Genomic DNA, 18,935 nt, shown 5'->3' on the forward strand with positions numbered 1-18,935 from the left:
AATCACACCAGAATTACAGTATAAGCCAAAATAACTCTTCACTGTTCAGTCCTAACTCACACACTGATTTCATTCGTTGCATCTTTGCTCTGCTGACAGTATTTAGCAGCGGCGTACCTGGTCGGCCCACCTGAGGATCATTTATCTGCTGAAGCTTTATCCTAGCAGTACTTGATGAAACACACGGATACGAAGCTCCAACACAAACCAAACCAAAGATGAATGAGTCTGAAATGTAAAAATGTGAAAGTACAAGTCTCTACAGATCTAAAGAGAGATGGAGAACGTGTGTCTACCTCACACTCTGTGTTTCAGCAGGAAATGGCTGAGCTGTTGCATAATCCAGCAGCACATTTTCAGCCTGAAAACCCAACAAACAGCCTCACTGAACCATCAGCTCTCCTCTCACAGCTCCACTGTGGACTGTGGCTCAGTTCCAGCTCCACACTGCCGGGTATTGCTCATGATTTCACCAGTCCAACCATTAAGCCCACACCCATCCCGCTCTCTGGAGGCCCCTACATGTGCTGCTCCCAGACTGAGCCTGAGGAGGAGGAGGAGGTGGAGGAGGAGAGGCGTGAGGATGGAGAGGGGGGGACCGGACTGGGGAGAACCTCTTTGTTTTGGATCCACACCTCAGATGTATTTTGGTAGGAGAGCCCGTGGAGAGAGCCGGGTTCAGGCTGAGACTTTTGGCAGGCTCTCGTAGCCCCGAGTCACTTTATGGTGGTGTTAGCAATAACCGCTACCGCACGCCCTGTGGTGCAGCGGCTCAGCTCCATCGTTTCTCTTCTGATGGATGAGGCAGAAGTTTAACGGCTGCTCAGACAGCTCCAGGCAGCAGAAAGGTCAGGGTGTTTGTCAGCCACGGAGCACGATATGAGTCGATTTAATGCAGAGATGCTGAATAGTATCGCTCCATGACTGAATTCCTGGTCAGTCTGAGACCAGAAGACCTTTTGGACTGGGTTACAGAAATCAGACGATAGAGCAGCTGACATGGATCTATTTGGACACAAATGCTTCAGAACAACGTATTTATACTGTTGGAAACATTTGTGTTGTTCTTGCTCTCGAATCAACATGGTTTTGGTTTAAAGTGTCTGCTAAATCAGTGGTTCTCAACCTTTTCAGCCTGGGACCCCAAAATAAAGGAGCCACAGACCGGGGACCCCCAAAATAAAGGAGCCACAGACCGGAGACCCCCCAAATAAAGGAGCCACAGACCGGGGACCCCCCAAATTAAAGGAGCCACAGACCGGAGACCCCCCAAATAAAGAAGCCACAGACCGGAGACCCCCCAAATAAAGGAGCCACAGACCGGGGACCCCCCAAATAAAGGAGCCACAGACCGGGTACCCCCAAATTAAAGGAGCCACAGACCGGGTACCCCCCAAATTAAAGGAGCCACAGACCGGGTACCCCCCAAATTAAAGGAGCCACAGACCGGGTACCCCCCAAATTAAAGGAGCCACAGACCGGGGACCCCCAAATTAAAGGAGCCACAGACCGGGGACCCCCACTGTACCTAAAGGTGGCTGAACAGCCATGAACAGCCAAGAATAGTAATGTGAAGACAAGGCCGTCCATAAGGGGGATAATGGGGAGAGCTTTCTGCCTTCTAGCCCAACCAGGGGTCCATGGAGGTCAACAAAATCATGGTCCATTGTAAAGTTAAGCTGTGATATCCATATTCAATTTTCAACCTGAAAAAATAACCACTCTTGTCAAAGAAACAAATATTTTTGTGTAGTAAATAGGCTTTTTAAAAATGTAAATCACTTTAGTTAAAAAAGAATAAAAGCTGGTTTAAAAATTGGTACAATGGGTTAATAATGGCAAAAAACTGTGGAAAAAGTGGTTTAATTGGATATGAAAAGTATTCGAAATGGGTTAGAAGTGGCAAAAAATGGCTAAATATGGCAAAAAATTTGAAAAAAAATGGGTTAAAGTGGCAAGAAAGGGCATGAGTAGTGGTAAAACGGAGTCAAAAAATGGCTGAAATGGCTTTAAATTGGCAAAAATGGGTTGAAATTTGGTGAAATGGGATAAAAAGTTGATAAAAACACTGGGAAAAAAATTCAGATTCCAAATTTAGAAAGAAAAAAAGGCAGTTAATGGCAGAAATTGGTTAAACTAGCAAAAATGGGCATATCAAACGGTAAAATGTGGTTAAAATGGGAAAAACTGGAAGTAAAACATGTTTAAAAGGGGTTGATAGTGGCAGTAATGGGTAAACAGAGGCAACATTAAGCTTAAGTGCCAAGAATTGGTTCAGAAGTGGGAAAAACAGGCAGAGAAAAAGTGGAAAGGGTTTTAAACGGACAAAAATAGGTGCTAAATGATAAAAATGTGTTAAAATTAGTGGGAAAAATGATGAAAAGGGGTAAAAATTTTGACAAAATTGGTGTTAAGTGGCAACAGTGTAATTCAAAAAATATCATTACTTTTTTTGGGGCATCTGGAGACCCCCTCCCAGTGTCTCGCGACCCCAAAGGGGGTCCCGACCCCATGGTTGAGAACCACTGTGCTAAATGACATCATCACATTGTAACATTGAACACTTGAATGAAAAAGCAGTCTGTACCAGCTGATCTTATCACTGACCATTGCATACATCCTGAGGCGTCCTCTCCAGCTAACCAGGCTCTTGAACGTAGCCTGCAGTGACTCACTCTGTTCCAGCGTAGCTACAGTTGCCGTGTGAGACCTTCCCAGCGTAAACACAGTTTTTCCTCATAAGCAGCTTTTTGTTCCAGAACATTTAAATCAGAGCGCTGGCGTTGTTGTTATGTAGACATGAATGTAACGTTACACAAGCTGCCAGCATTTAAAGGCTTGTTTTCTGTCGCAGTAGGAATGTAGAAGATAAGTCTGTCATCATGCAAACACGCCAAACAGCCCGCTAAGGCCCAAACGTGCAGTAACTACTTCCACATGTATGTTTGTGTGGAGCTCAGTGAACAAGTGTGGCTTCAACAACGGTCCTGGGTCTGCTGACAGATATCAGCCACAGACCTTTCACTGCACTTTCAGACCTTTCTGTTGTATTTGTAGCTTTTTATTGCCTCTGAACCACAGAGAATTCTGAACTCTATGACACCTAAACTTAAAGTCCAGAAAATAAACGAGCAGATCTGCAGGATGATCTCATGACAAGGTAAAGATGAAGAGCTGGAACAAGAGGAGTCTGACTTTTGGTAAGCTGTGTGTGGTTTTCAAGTTTTTAGATTCTCATTTTGCCATAATGTTTGTGTTGACATTACTAAGATTAAAGGTCTAATACGCCCTTTATTCTCAGTAAACTGTTACTCATTAAAGTCAGTCAGAAACAGCCTATTCACTCAAAGATAACCCCTTTTGTTAACACTCCTCTTCCTCCCAAAAGGATCATGACTGACCATTAAATGACGCCCTATTACTCAGAAGAAACAACATAACCGAGGGGATAGCTGTAAGGAATCACCATCGAGGGAATCCTCATGTTTTTAGATCAGATTGATGAATAAGATCAGTGCTGAGTTATGGGCTGTTCCATCTGAGACAGCGCTGTCTTTGCTGAAGCAACAAGCAGACATTTCTGAGGAGGTCTGAAGTGGATCTAGTGCTGCTCTATTCATTGTGCCATTATTTTTACAACTGTATTAGGGCTTTAGATCAACATTACTAATAATTTTAAAGCTGCTGTTTTTCTTCATGACCTGTCAGGAGCATCGTTACCCTGAAGATAAAGACTTTTAAGAAGCTAGAGAGTCCTGTCTTTATGCTTTAGCGTCTGCTCTCCAGCCTCTCTGTATCTGTTGAACTGACAGTCGTCATCTTAAATCTGTCATCATGTCGTTTATTGATTGTAATAATTCAGACTTGCCTTGATTCAGGTCTCTGTATGAAGCTGATCTGAGCTGAACTTAGCACACAGGCCTCAGATGTTCATCCTGACTCTCAGTAACTCACCTGAATCTTTATTTTCTGACCGTTGTGGTTCTGAAGATCAGCACTGATGTTCCTTGTTTTTCTGTTCAGGCCAAGCAGAAAGATGGGCGTGATCAGAGCGAGGCGTCGGCTCTGGCCTCTCCCGGGGTCGAGGAGGAGCCCTTTTCCTGGCCGGGGCCGAAGACGCTTCACCTGCGCCGAACCTCGCAAGGCTTCGGCTTCACGCTGCGACACTTTATCGTCTACCCACCTGAGTCTGCTGTCCACAACTCGCTGAAGGTAAGAGAACGCCACTTCTTCTTCCACCAGTTAAAACATAACTGTCTGTTCACAACCAGCTAAACTATCTGTAATAAACCCATCATCCCTGCATCATTTACAAAGAGAGAGAAAAAAGATGCATCAACAAAAAAGGGCTGCAGACGGCCTAGCAGTTAGGCCACGCCCCATGTATGTAGGTGGGCGTGGTTCAAGTACTCCTCTCCTGCATGTCTCACCCCCACTCTCTCACCACTCCTCCTCTATGAATAAAGGCATTAAAGCCTAGAAATATATCTCCCTAAAACAAAGGACACATGTCCAGAACAATGATGGGCAGAAATAACAGGAACTCTTAACAATGAGGTACTTTCACTCCAAAGCTGTTTGGCGTTTTAAACGTTCTGCTCTCAGCATCAGGACTCTGCAGACCCTCTGCTGGAAGTGTGCCAGCTGTCCTCAGGACTACACCAGCACCCATCTGCCCTTCAGCATGAATCCTGTCATTACAGCTCTTCTTGTTTGAACGGACGCAGACTAAAGGGCTTCTGGGTAATTTTAAATGTGCTGCTGTTTGGAGTCAGCTTATCGTGGCTTCCAGACTATTAGTTTTTCTAGGTGATAATTCAGGATTAGTTGGGTTTACGTTTGTCTGAAGTGTATTTGGACAACCTCTGCAGCTCACAGAAGGATTTCCTAAAAGTTAGCACAGAGCGCTCTGTTTGTAGGTTTTGGATGAAGTTCTGCACGTTCAAAGAGAAACTGTGGCATGACAGTGAGGATCTTTAGACATTTGTGTGACCTCAAAGGTTCTCCCAGAGGCCTTCTGGGTTTCAGTGTTAGATCCTGTACTGTAGATAGAGGGTTTCTCATGTCCGTCTGTGTTCTGGAGTCATTTAAGTTTGGTTAAATGTGATCAATAACACAAGACTATTCTGACGCTGATGTGGCACGCAGAAATTCAAAAGATAAATGTGTCAGAATAATTGGATTTTAAGAGTTTTACTGGTGAAGTTTGACCAATGAGGAGTGGAGACTGCACACTAAAATGTTTTTTCTTACATACCAGAACATTTTCAACTGGCTTTGGGGAGTTACAATGTTACAATGACATTTAGCAGACGCTTTTATCCAAAGAGTTGGTTCAGCAGCTGTTTCACACATGCATACTTGATCGTTTCTGGAAATTTCAAGACATTCTGTCCTTGAAATCTTCTTTAGTTTCTGGCTGGTGTGTCCTAAGGCAGAACATGACATAAAAACATCCAAAATGGCAAACCAAGCACCTGTGTCAGACTGTAAGGTGATCTTTCCTTGTCTTCCTATCATTGCTTTTTTATTAAATGAATCTCAGCAGTATTAATGAACGAGTTCCAAAGAACGAGCAGAAAACTGTATGAAGTAGCCGCATTGCATACATGAAAAGTGCAACAGTTTGCACAATATCAACAGAAACGCTTGTTCAGAAATGTCTTGGATCGTACTGGCATGAGTTCCCAACCAAATTTAAAAGGTCCGTGGAAAGACTGTTGAAAAAAAAGCTATTTGAGCTCACAATTAAAGCCAACACTCGCAGAAAGACAGATTTACTGTAATCAGGCACAATGAATGGCTTTTTGTGTGTGTGTGTGTGTGTGTGTGGGGGGGGATTTTTGGGCCTTTATTTGATAGAGGACAGTGGATAGAGTCAGAAACGGGGACAGGAGAGGGGGAGAGACATGTGGTAAAGGGCCTCAGGCCAGATTCAAACCCGGGCCGCCTGTGTACATGGAGCACACCTTAAACCACTAGGCCACCTGCGCCCCACAGTGTTTTTTTTAAAAGAAGTGTTGTTTTCAAAGTTTTCTGCAGACACCGCTGATAAAATGTTAATCTTTCTAGAGCCTGAGAGGAGAGTGAAACAAATGTGGAGCTAGACTGAGATGCTATTATGAGATGCCAAATGTTAAACACTGTCTTTTTTATTTAAATCTGAGGATTAACTGAACTGTAAATAAATGTCAGTTTGTGTAAAAATGTGTTCTCCTGCAAATAACAGGTCAGAGTTCACTGAGTAGGGGGCTTCATTTAAACTCTTATCTGAATCAGGATTTAGGTGTGCTGAACTACAGACAGCATCTCATTGATCAACACATCTAGGGTTGGGTATTATTTAGGTTTGATACCTTAAAGATGCTAAATCAGTATGTTTGAAACACTACCAGTGCCACAAGGGTGCCTGGATCCTGGATCCTGAATCCTGAATCTGTACTTTTAGAAAGTCAACAGTTTTAAAAAATACTTTCATCAAATCAAAGGCTTCTCTGAACTTCAAACTGAGTGAAATATTGGAATTCACTCTTAACTCATTTTTCTAGCCTTTCTAGCTCCCCTATCCTCTCTTAGCTCTGCTTGACTCAGACGCTCTGTGCACAAGACAGTCTGTGTTTTTACAGTTAATAAAGGTGTGCACACACCTTGATCAGTGAAAATAGTTTTTAACCATTTGTGCTACTTACTTTTCTCCAGACCATATTGAACACAAACAGTCCTTTGGTTCATCTAGAAATCACGTTGTGTGTGTGTGTGTGTGTGTTGTGAAGTTACCCCTCTAAATCTGCCATCGGTCTCAGAAATCTCACATCAGCTGAGCTCTGTTATTAGATCGTCTAATGCAATTCAAAACCTCAAATTAAATTAATCAGTAGAAAACTAAAGAAACATCAGCAGGAACACTGGAGTCACAGATTAACACAGAAACAGAGGCTTAGTTTCATGAACTGACTGACAAAGAGCTAGAACATTCTGATCTACAGAGAACCAGGGTAAAAAATTCAGTTTACTCACTGACAAGAAATAATTTAGTTTTCAGACAGTTTTAATCTAAACCACAACTGTAGATAAAGATATAGAAATATAGACATAGAGATGGGACCATGACCCAGTCTGACATGGATGAGGACCATAAACCAGTCTGACATGGATGAGGACCATAAACCAGTCTAACATGGATGAGGACCATGACCCAGTCTGACATGGATGAGGACCATAAACCAGTCTAACATGGATGAGGACCATGACCCAGTCTGACATGGATGAAGACCATGACCCAGTCTGACATGGATGAGGACCATGACCCAGTCTAACATGATGTGGACCATGACCCAGTCTAACATGGATGAGGACCATAAACCAGTCTGACATGGATGAGGACCATAAACCAGTCTAACATGGATGAGGACCATGACCCAGTCTGACATGGATGAGGACCATGACCCAGTCTGACATGGATGAGGACCATAAACCAGTCTAACATGGATGAGGACCATGACCCAGTCTGACATGGACGAGGACCATGACCCAGTCTGACATGAATGAGGACCATGACCCAGTCTAACATGGATGAAGACCATGACCCAGTCTAACATGGATGAGGACCATGACCCAGTCTGACATGGATGAGGACCATGACCCAGTCTGACATGGATGAGGACCATGACCCAGTCTGACATGGATGAGGACCATGACCCAGTCTAACATGGATGTGGACCATGACCCAGTCTAACATGGATGAGGACCATGACCCAGTCTAACATGGATGAGGACCATGACCCAGTTTAACATGGATGAGGACCATGAACCTGTCTAACATGGATGAGGACCATGACCCAGTCTAACATGGATGTGGACCATTACCCAGTCTAACATGGATGAGGACCATGACCTAGTCTAACATGAATGAGGACCATTACCCAGTCTGACATGGATGAGGACCATGACCCAGTCTAACATGGATGAGGACCATGACCCAGTCTAACATGGATGAGGACCATGACCCAGTCTAACATGGATGAGGACCATGACCCAGTCTAACATGGATGAGGACCATGACCCAGTCTAACATGGATGAGGACCATGACCCAGTCTAACATGGGTGTGGACCATGACCCAGTATAACATGGATGAGGACCATGACCCAGTCTAACATGGATGAGGACCATGACCCAGTCTGACATGGATGTGGACCATGACCCAGTCTAACATGGATGAGGACCATGACCCAGTCTAACATGAATGAGGACCATGACCCAGTCTAACATGGATGAGGACCATGAACCAGTCTAACATGGAAGAGGACCATGACCCAGTCTAACATGGATGAGGACCATGACCCAGTCTAACATGGATGAGGACCATGACCCAGTCTAACATGGATGTGGACCATGACCCAGTCTAACATGGATGAGGACCATGACCCAGTCTAACATGAATGAGGACCATGACCCAGTCTAACATGGATGAGGACCATGAACCAGTCTAACATGAATGAGGACCATGACCCAGTCTAACATGGATGAGGACCATGACCCAGTCTAACATGGGTGTGGACCATGACCCAGTATAACATGGATGAGGACCATGACCCAGTCTAACATGGATGAGGACCATGACCCAGTCTAACATGGATGTGGACCATGACCCAGTCTAACATGGATGAGGACCATGACCCAGTCTAACATGAATGAGGACCATGACCCAGTCTAACATGGATGAGGACCATGAACCAGTCTAACATGGATGAGGACCATGACCCAGTCTAACATGGATGAGGACCATGACCCAGTCTAACATGGATGAGGACCATGACCCAGTCTAACATGGATGAGGACCATGACCCAGTCTAACATGGATGTGGACCATGACCCAGTCTAACATGGATGAGGACCATGACCCAGTCTAACATGAATGAGGACCATGAACCAGTCTAACATGGATGAGGACCATGACCCAGTCTAACATGGATGAGGACCATGACCCAGTCTAACATGGATGAGGACCATGACCCAGTCTAACATGGATGAGGACCATGACCCAGTCTAACATGGATGTGGACCATGACCCAGTCTAACATGGATGAGGACCATGACCCAGTCTAACATGAATGAGGACCATGACCCAGTCTAACATGGATGAGGACCATGAACCAGTCTAACATGGATGAGGACCATGACCCAGTCTAACATGGATAAGGACCATGACCCAGTCTAACATGGATGTGGACCATGACCCAGTCTAACATGGATGAGGACCATGACCCAGTCTAACATGAATGAGGACCATGACCAAGTCTAACATGGATGAGGACCATGAACCAGTCTAACATGGATGAGGACCATGACCCAGTCTAACATGGATGAGGACCATGACCCAGTCTAACATGGATGTGGACCATGACCCAGTCTAACATGGATGAGGACCATGACCCAGTCTAACATGAATGAGGACCATGACCCAGTCTAACATGGATGAGGACCATGAACCAGTCTAACATGAATGAGGACCATGACCCAGTCTAACATGGATGAGGACCATGACCCAGTCTAACATGGGTGTGGACCATGACCCAGTATAACATGGATGAGGACCATGACCCAGTCTAACATGGATGAGGACCATGACCCAGTATAACATGGATGAGGACCATGACCCAGTCTAACATGGATGAGGACCATGACCCAGTCTAACATGAATGAGGACCATGACCCAGTCTAACATGAATGAGGACCATGACCCAGTCTAACATGGATGAGGACCATGACCCAGTCTAACATGAATGAGGACCATGACCCAGTCTAACATGGATGAGGACCATGACCCAGTCTAACATGGGTGTGGACCATGACCCAGTATAACATGGATGAGGACCATGACCCAGTCTAACATGGATGAGGACCATGACCCAGTCTAACATGAATGAGGACCATGACCCAGTCTAACATGGATGAGGACCATGACCCAGTCTAACATGGATGAGGACCATGACCCAGTCTAACATGGATGAGGACCATGACCCAGTCTAACATGGGTGTGGACCATGACCCAGTATAACATGGATGAGGACCATGACCCAGTCTAACATGGATGAGGACCATGACCCAGTCTAACATGAATGAGGACCATGACCCAGTCTAACATGGATGAGGACCATGACCCAGTCTAACATGGATGAGGACCAGGTCTGTAGTGGACATGGTAGATCGTTGCCCCTGTTTCTCTCAGAGCTCTGGTGGAGGGATGATGTGAGCTGTCGTTCATGTTCAGTGGTTTCAGCTGTGACGGTGTTATTGTTATGGAGGAGGGAAGCCTTGTCCGTAGCTGTTAGATGTAGTTCTGTCAGTCTCCAGCCGGCTCTAGCTTTCCTGCCGTACCGTTTTATTCTGGGGAGGAAATCAAAGTGAAACCAAAGTTTAATCCATCAGGTCACACTGACTGTGAACTCTCAGCAGTCGCCGTTACGTAACCCTAACCATCAAGGACCAGTTCAGTCATTTCATTATGATTACTCTCATGGAGCTGTTGGTTAATCACAGTTTGAGGATGTTGAGTCAAGAAGGTCACATCGTCTTAAGGAAAGCTTTTGGAGAGTGGGGTGGGTCTTAAAGGATACGTGGAGAACATATGTGTCTCTGATTAAAGCTGCTGAGTGGATTTTAACCAGAGCTCAGAGGGAAATTAAGCTTTAATGAGGCTCTACTGTCCATTCAATAACCATTTCTTGATTTCTGTGTCCGTCATCTTTTGATCTGTGTATCTCGTGTCGTAAGCAACCATCATTTATTAACAGCTGGAGATGTTCGGTGTACACAACAGTAATATTCCTAAATCTGTAGTGTCTCATTTTTGGGCTTGTTGGAGGCAGCACTGACAAATAAAATTGAATTTGAATTGAAATTGAATTTGCATTCGTGTGAGACTTCTCGGCCACCGTATTTAAGGACTAATAATAGCCACATGTCCATGAAAAGGGGAACTTGAATGAAATAACATCACAGATCTAACCTTCATTTTCTGTTTTCCCTTCTAGGATGAAGAGAATGGCAGTCGAGGTGAGTGGACTAACTCTAAGAAAAACTGTGATCTGGATCAGGTGTTTCACCTTTAATAACCTCCACTTACAGGGATAAAACACTCCATTACTGTCATTGATTCCAAGGCTTTACTGAAAGAGATGCTTTTAGTGATCCTTTACTTACTTATTATAACATCATATTAGAAGCAGCTTTATAAATGCCCTGATTTCATACCAAACACTGTCTGAAGCCATCTTTTCTGCAGACAGGCGTCGTCTTGCTCCTCTTTGTGGTTCAAAGCTTTAGTCCTGGCTCCTCTGAGTGGCTGTGCTGTTAGCCTGCTAGCTTGGCAAGGCCTCAGCATTCCTCAGAGCATCCAGCGTCCGTCTCTCTCTGTATTCTGCTCACGTCTGCAGCACAGCATGAATGCAGGAGGATTCCTCTACTGCCATTCATCACCAGCCTGCTAAAACATTTCAGAGACTCAAACATGTGTACAAGGGCTCCTATGTACATAAACAACAGCAAATATGTGCTCCAAAAGTAATTATCTACTACATTTTCATTGAATGAAATACCTACTTGTGTTTTGCACTGATTAAACAAAAAGGATGTTAAAAGGCTGTTTATTTATCCTAGGTGGATGTTTAGGAGATCAGATCCCTTTTTGGCAGGAGGGTTAGTTTCTTTGTCTGCAGTACAAACATGGATATTATTGTTAGCTGTTTGTTTAGCCTCTTTTCAACCCAAAACTTCACCCAGGTGTGATTCAGCAGATTGTTATGGCGTGAGTGGACGGAGAAAACGAGGAGTTCGGGGCTTCTTTGTGATAAATCTGACTCTTGAACGCCTCTTGACGGGAAATTGAGAGATTCCTGCAAGTGTCCCTCATCATCCCTCTTGGCCTCAAGTGTCACATTCCTCTCCCCTCCCACCTTAACTCCTCAACATCCCCCCTCCTCATCCAACACCAGCCTTAAACATGAAATAACTCACAGGAACTCCTGCTGTGGAAGGAGAAAAGCCTACAGGGGGTTTCTGTAGCAAAGACTGAAAAGATGAAGTCATGTTAAACTCGTGTGCTGGTGTGTGTGGGCCCATTCCTCATTTTGTAGTGTGTTCTGAGTGTGTGAGAGCCATTCATACTGAAGCTCATAGCGGGTGAATAATGATCAGAGCCCCTGCGGTGACAGGAAGTCCCTTGGCTTACCTCCAGCTCCTCCTAAAGCCTTCATTGGCTCTCAGCAGGCTGACAGACTAAGCTCTGCTGCTGATGCGGACAGGTACAGTCATAAATAAAGATCTGTTCTCTGAACTCAGTAAAAACTAACTTGTGATGCCATATAAACAGAGGGGAGAGGGGCTGAACCACAGGTGTACAGAATCTTCCACTGTTGTTGCCACAGCCTGACAAAAACAGACTGACGTCCTTAAATCTGAGATATTTGGACTCTGCAGAGGTCCATCAGGATGGCAAAGGTGGGAATCTTTATGCACCTCACCATTTGATTCGATTACAATTCATAGAGCTACGATTTGATTCTTTATCGATTATTGATGCATTTTAGTGCACTTTTTTTACATTTCTGTTCTCACCGTGTCTAATAGATAAAAACACTGCATTAGTGTTTAGAATAAAGGAGATACATTCCACTATTCTCTAGGGGTGCACCGATTGCAATTTTCTGGCCAATCACGGATCTTTAAAAAGCCTGACCTGCCGATTGTTGTTTTAACTGCACATGAGGTAGTTCTCTCAAATATAAATGAAAAGTTTATAGCATTGCTGTCCAAACTACTAAATTATATCAGTTCCTTTAGTCTTTCATTTTTCACATTTTAGTGGGTAGAGGCAGATGAAACTGATCTCATCCACCGATCTTATTTACAAGGATCAGCCGATCGCCGATCTCCTAAAATTAAGGAAATCGGCGCCGATACCAATCTTGGCCGATCGATCGGTGCACCCCTGCTATTCTCTGATGGTAGATGTGTGTAAACTGGAAATTTAAGATTGCACTGAAACCAGGGTAGCAGCTTCATTTCCATGTAACATTTCTGAAACAAAAAAATGTCACAGCTGGTAATCTAAAATCCTGCTATTCCACAGTGTTAAATATTTGAAGTTATTGATGATTGATTATTGGACATTTATAAATCAATTCAGGATCTTCCACCTCCACATCACGATACCCAGGCCCACTTACGTATTTACTTGGTCTGAAACAGCAGGTGGTGGTATGCACGTAGCTGGTTTACAACCCCAACAAGGATGAGGGAAGAAGAAGCTACCATGGCAACCACTGGGGTCATGACCTTAGCGAAGACTGTTTTTGTTTTGACCCAGATTAAAGTCCATCCTGCAGCCATGGATGATTAAAATCATTTTTAAGATGCCAGCAACTTCTCTCTTCATATCTGCACATCTACTACAGCTCAGAGGGTTTAATGGGCTCGCGCTGCACAGATACAGCAGTTTTTGAGGTGACAGGAGAGTCCACCAAGCAGGCTGCCTGCTGTTTCCTGTTCTAGTGCTCTTTCAGAATAAAGGGCAAAATATGAGTCTTCTTTTTTTTTTTACTTTGGTATTGTTGATCCAGCATGTTAGAATGAAAAACAATCTTTAGTATTTTAATCATCAGTTGCATCAGAAAGTCCCAAAGCGTGACATAAACCCTTCAGATCTTCTCGAGTGTTTTAAACCTAAAGCTGCTTAAAGAGAATGGGAGAGAGAACAGTGTGAACTGCAGAAATACATTCTTAACTTTTCAGTAGAAACATTATCAGCACTACATCTGTCCACCTCAGACAGTCTGCAGGTCTGCCATTTTGAGTTCAACAAAAAAAGTTGAAAATAAGTTCCTAGGACTTCTATTTTTGTTGCCTTGATATTGAAACAAGCTTTGATTTTATTCGATGTTTACTTGAGCAGCACTGAAGTACAAATAAAATCTAAAACTGTGGCAACCTGAGAGTCATCCCAACATTTATAAAGCTGGACAGAGCATGACTGGCCTCATGTATATTTAAAAGAAAAGCAGTAAAGTCAAGACAGCCAAAAACTAAGGTAGTGAAGCAGAAAAATCCACAGAAACATCATGAAAAAGGCGCTGCGACACAAAGGATCGTATGCATTGTAATCATCACAGAAGACATCATGTGTTAGGTGATCTCATAAAGTTTTCTCTGCATGTTTCTGCAGTTTGCTTTGGCAGATCGGCACGTTTCTGCATGTTTCTGCATGTTTCTACTAGGGCTGGGACGACTCACTTTTCTCCCGATTCGATTTTTTATGATTTTTTAGGTGCCGATTTGATTTAAATTGCGATTCTACAATATTGCCGATTTTTGCAATCTTTAGTTAGCTTTTAAAACACCAGTGAAAAAGATGAATGATAATGATGCCTACAGACTATATTAGGAAAAATACACATCGCATGTGTATAACCATACATCTAGAGAATACAAAATAGTTATAAAATGGTCAAGTGCAGGATTTCTCAGTTTATTCACAACAATTTAGTATCAATTTCACAGAATTTGACACAGACTGAGCTAAATACTGAATATGAAGTGCATAAAGTCCATACATATGTGTGTAGTATATATATGTATAACTTATTATGTAATTTTAAGTTAATATCGAATTTAACAATGTAGAATTAAGCTGTTTAAAAAATATATAGTCCTGCATCATCTCGCATTTGACCTATCTTTGTTCAATCTGAAGATGAGGATTTTCCCCATTTGTTGCACTGAATTAAAATGCTGCCGTGATTTTTTTTTAAGAAAAGGGGAATAAATTATTATAAAGTAAATGTACTCAAATCCTCTATATTTCATATTTTATCAGTTTTTTATGTCATCACATAATGTGTTTGTGGAGGGAGACTATGGGAGACGAGCTGATCGTCACGTCCAGCTTTAAGACTGATGGACTGTGTTTTGCGGAGGGCATGACGTGACCGGCCAGTATTTCTTTCTTGTGTTACCGAAGCCGTCATTCTTAACGACACTACACGGGACAGGTCCTTACAAATGAAACGACTGTGATTATGGTTGCAAGAGTAGAGACCAGCGGTAGCTTCAACGGGCTTGTTTGTTGATGTTAGCCATTAGCTGTAGCGCTAACGCGATGATGCCTAACTCTTAGATTCGTTGTGTTGTCTCAGTATTTTACTCTGGCGTGGCATATCTTGCAAACGACTGTCTAACTCCTGTCTAAGTTTGTGCTGTCTTTAATGTTTTGGAAGCCAAAATAAGTCCACACATCCACTATGAATGCAGCAGAAGTCGCTCTGCTGGGTAGGTACAAGCAACCGGCTCACACAGACCGGAAGTCTTGTGTGATCTCGTTGTCTTAAGAGAGAAGAGGCAAGAGTCAACTGCCAGCTAGCGATGCCTGCCGCCAACTAGCGGTCAGGGGGTGAAATTACACCAGAAACTACCGCACCAACAAAGTGAATAATTAGCTAATTAATTAAATATCGATACTGCATTTTAAAATATCGATACAATATCACGCCAGGAAGTATCGCAATATTTCAGTGTATTGATTTTTTGTCCCACCCCTAGTTTCTATGTGTTTCTGATGTTTCAGTTTGCTCTGGCAGATTTGAAAGTTTCTGCATGTTCCTGCAGGTTTCTGCAGGTTTCTGCATGTTTCAGTTTGCTCTGGCAGATTTGAAAGTTTCTACATGTTCCTGCAGGTTTCTGCAGGTTTCTGCATGTTTCAGTTTGCTCTGGCAGATTTGAAAGTTTCTACATGTTTCCTGCATGTTTCAGTTTGCTCTGGCAGATTTGAAAGTTTCTACATGTTTCCTGCATGTTTCAGTTTGCTCTGGCAGATTTGAAAGTTTCTACATGTTTCCTGCATGTTTCAGTTTGCTCTGGCAGGTTTGAAAGTTTCTGCAGGTTTCAGTTTGCTCTGGCAGATTTGAAAGTTTCTACATGTTTCCTGCATGTTTCAGTTTGCTCTGGCAGGTTTGAAAGTTTCTGCAGGTTTCAGTTTGCTCTGGCAGAGGCAGCTCTGTGGTGTTCACTCGCAGCACTCGAGTTTATTTGCTTGACTTCATGCCAGCGTGTGATGAGACTGTCGTGTTTGGAGAGCGAAGGGGGGAGCGCCTGCTGACCGCATGTTGACTAGCTGGGTGTTGCCGCTGCAAACACGTTCAGACCTCCAGAAAACACACACGTATACGCAGAAACACACACACACAGATAAACAGTGATGTACAGTCAGTGTGCATGGTATGGTTTTGCTGATTTCCTTTCACAGCGGTTGTCTACATACCAAGCAGCTCTTATCCAGAATCTTCCTCTTTATCGGACTTCCTCTCCTCCTCCCTGTCTCTCTCTCATGGATCTCTCTCTAAGCTGTGGGTTCGGGTAGAAATCCCAATGAGGCGTTTCATGCTCGACTTATGAAGCTTTGGAGCCACAGCGCTGTGAGAGAAGCAACAGAAAAAGTTTCTCCATCTGTTCAAATATTTGTTTTCCTTTCAACGTGAACACTTTTCTCTTTATTTCCCCTTTTTCAAACGTCAGATTCTGGTTGGTTCCCATAAAGTCTGCAGAGGGAATGTAATGCAGCACAAGCAAACAGAATTCCCCCAGATCCTCCAGAGAGCTTTTAAACACCCCACCTTCTTTAACAAAGATCTGAGTCTTCCTCTCACTCGTCCTTTCTCTATCTCTCTCTGTCTGCAGAGAAACTTCCTGACCCGGCCTCACTCTGAACCCCCAAATCTAGAGTGATTTAATCAAATATCTTTCCCTTCCTCATTCTTGTTGCATCCTTTCGGAATCTCAAGTGTGAGTAATGGTGATGCTAATGTGTTTATCTGTTATGACATACTGTGCACCCACCCACCTAGCATTAGTTCAACATTGAAGCTTTTCTAGGCAGATACCCAAACACAATCTGGTGCTGCAAGGCTTTCTGCTCTTACACAACGTATGAGTTTACAGAAATAACACTTTAAGATTCTCCATTCAAGACAGAGCAGGAATACAAAGCAGACAAACAAGCAGACGGATGTGTTGAAGCCAGATTAAATCAAGACAGGGAGATTAGGAAATACATTTGAATGATTGAAAATTCAGTGTAAAATGTAAATAAATATGCAATGATTCACAAATCATACACCTATATTTCATTCACAATAGAACAAAACAACAGATCAGATGTTGAAACTGAGACAGTTTGCAATTTAATGAAACATATCAGCTCATTTAGAATTTGATAGGAGCAACACATCTACAGAAGTAGAGACAGGACCATGTTTAGCATTCCAGCAACAGTCTGTAAACATCTGGGAGGTGAGGAGACCAGCTGATGGAGTTTGGGAGAGGAATGTTGTCCCATTCTTGTCTGCTCATAAGTCCTGGGTCTTCTTTGTTTCATGAAGTGCCAAATGTCTTGATGGATGTGGTCTGTGGTTTAGGATGTCCTGCTGAAGTAGTGGCAGCCTTCCCTGACAGAGACGTTGTCTGGATGGGAGCATATGTGTCTCTAAAAGCTCTCTCTACTGCCCACGCCATAGGCACTAATACAACCCCATACCATCAGAGATGCAGGCTTTAGACCTGAGCCAGGAGAACCAGCTGGATGCTCCCTCTCCTCTTTAGTCCACAGGACACGCCGTCTGTGGTTTCTTCTGACCACAGAACAGTTTTCCATTTTAAATGAGCCCAGAGATGGCGGTGGTGGTTCTGGATGGTGTTCACACATGGCTTCTTCTTCTTTGAAGAGTGTAGCTTTTACTTTCATTTTAACTGGTACAGCCTTCTCTGCAGAGAGAACTTCTCCTGATTCTCTGAATCTGTTGATGATATTATCAACTGTAGATGGAAGTCAATTTTAAGTTGAGGAACATTTTTTCTAAACATTTTCCACAACTTTTAGACGTCATTTTTTAGTGCAGATTGGTGAACCTCTGCCCATCTGAGAGACTCTGCTTCTCTAAAATGCTCCTTTTATACTCAGCTATGTTACTGGCCTGTTGATCACTAACCTCATTAGAGGCAAACTGCTGCTCTGTTTTTCAGAGTAGAATAAATTGACAGCCTTTGGTGGTTCTGTCTGTACTTTTTTGAAAAGTGTTGCTGCTATCAAATTCTAAATGAGCTGATATTTTCATGAAATGCTTAGATGTCCGAGTTTCAACATCTGATGTTGTTCATGTTTTATTCTAAATAAGATATTCATTTATGGGATTCTGTTTTTATTTCCATTTTACACAGACAGTGTCCCAACTTTTTTGGAATTGAGGTTGTATCATTGACAGAAAAACTCTTTCAAACAGGGATTGAAAGTTCTAGATGTATAGGTTAGATGTAGGAGAGCATCAGTGTTTAGAGCCAGCGTGTCCTAGCAGCAAACGAGCGTCAGGCATCACCGAGGCCCACGCCACGTCTGTGGTCCACGCCTCGTCTGTGGTCCACGCCTCGTCTGTGGTCCACGCCTCGTCTGTGGTCCACGCCAGGTCTTTGGCCATTTAGGACTAAATCAGCCCAGGGTCTCCAGATCTTTGTCTCTTGTTGAACTCCCTCAGTCTAGAGTTTGGCTGCTTTTACAGACAGAAAACAAAAGAGTGAGTTTCTGTCTTTCTCTGCTGTGTGCTCAGAGTGGTGTCGGTACATATCCTCTTTCCCTGGGTGGATTTTGGTATTTGAAATTCCCAGAAAAGAAAGAGGGGGAAAGTGTTTTCGACCTTCCTGTGTGCTGGAAAAACCAGCAGGAGTGAATTTACTGGACAGGTGTGCAGCAGAATTTCAGGTTTGACTTAAACACCTGTGTGTCCTAACACTCTAGATATGTGTGAGTGTGGCTGCTGTAAACATGTGAAACTCTGAGATCTACATGAGACTGAATTCTGGATTTAGATCCTTATAAAGTTTTTCACCTCCTTT

At 43.4% G+C, this 18,935-nt stretch overlaps 1 protein-coding gene across 3 annotated transcripts in view; it reads left to right on the forward strand.

The window, feature by feature from the left end:
- Nucleotides 1-18,935, forward strand: part of LOC121527013 (rho GTPase-activating protein 21-like) — a 153,468-nt gene that overhangs the window by 85,237 nt on the left and 49,296 nt on the right. For all 3 annotated transcript variants that reach the window (XM_041813656.1, XM_041813653.1, XM_041813654.1), the window contains 2 exons: nucleotides 4,024-4,212; nucleotides 11,036-11,057. In XM_041813656.1, the coding sequence (XP_041669590.1) occupies nucleotides 4,024-4,212; nucleotides 11,036-11,057 (211 nt within the window). The remainder of the gene's footprint in view (nucleotides 1-4,023; nucleotides 4,213-11,035; nucleotides 11,058-18,935) is intronic.

The sequence above is a fragment of the Cheilinus undulatus genome, linkage group 19 (genome assembly GCF_018320785.1).
Source record: "Cheilinus undulatus linkage group 19, ASM1832078v1, whole genome shotgun sequence".
NCBI lineage: Eukaryota > Metazoa > Chordata > Actinopteri > Labriformes > Labridae > Cheilinus > Cheilinus undulatus.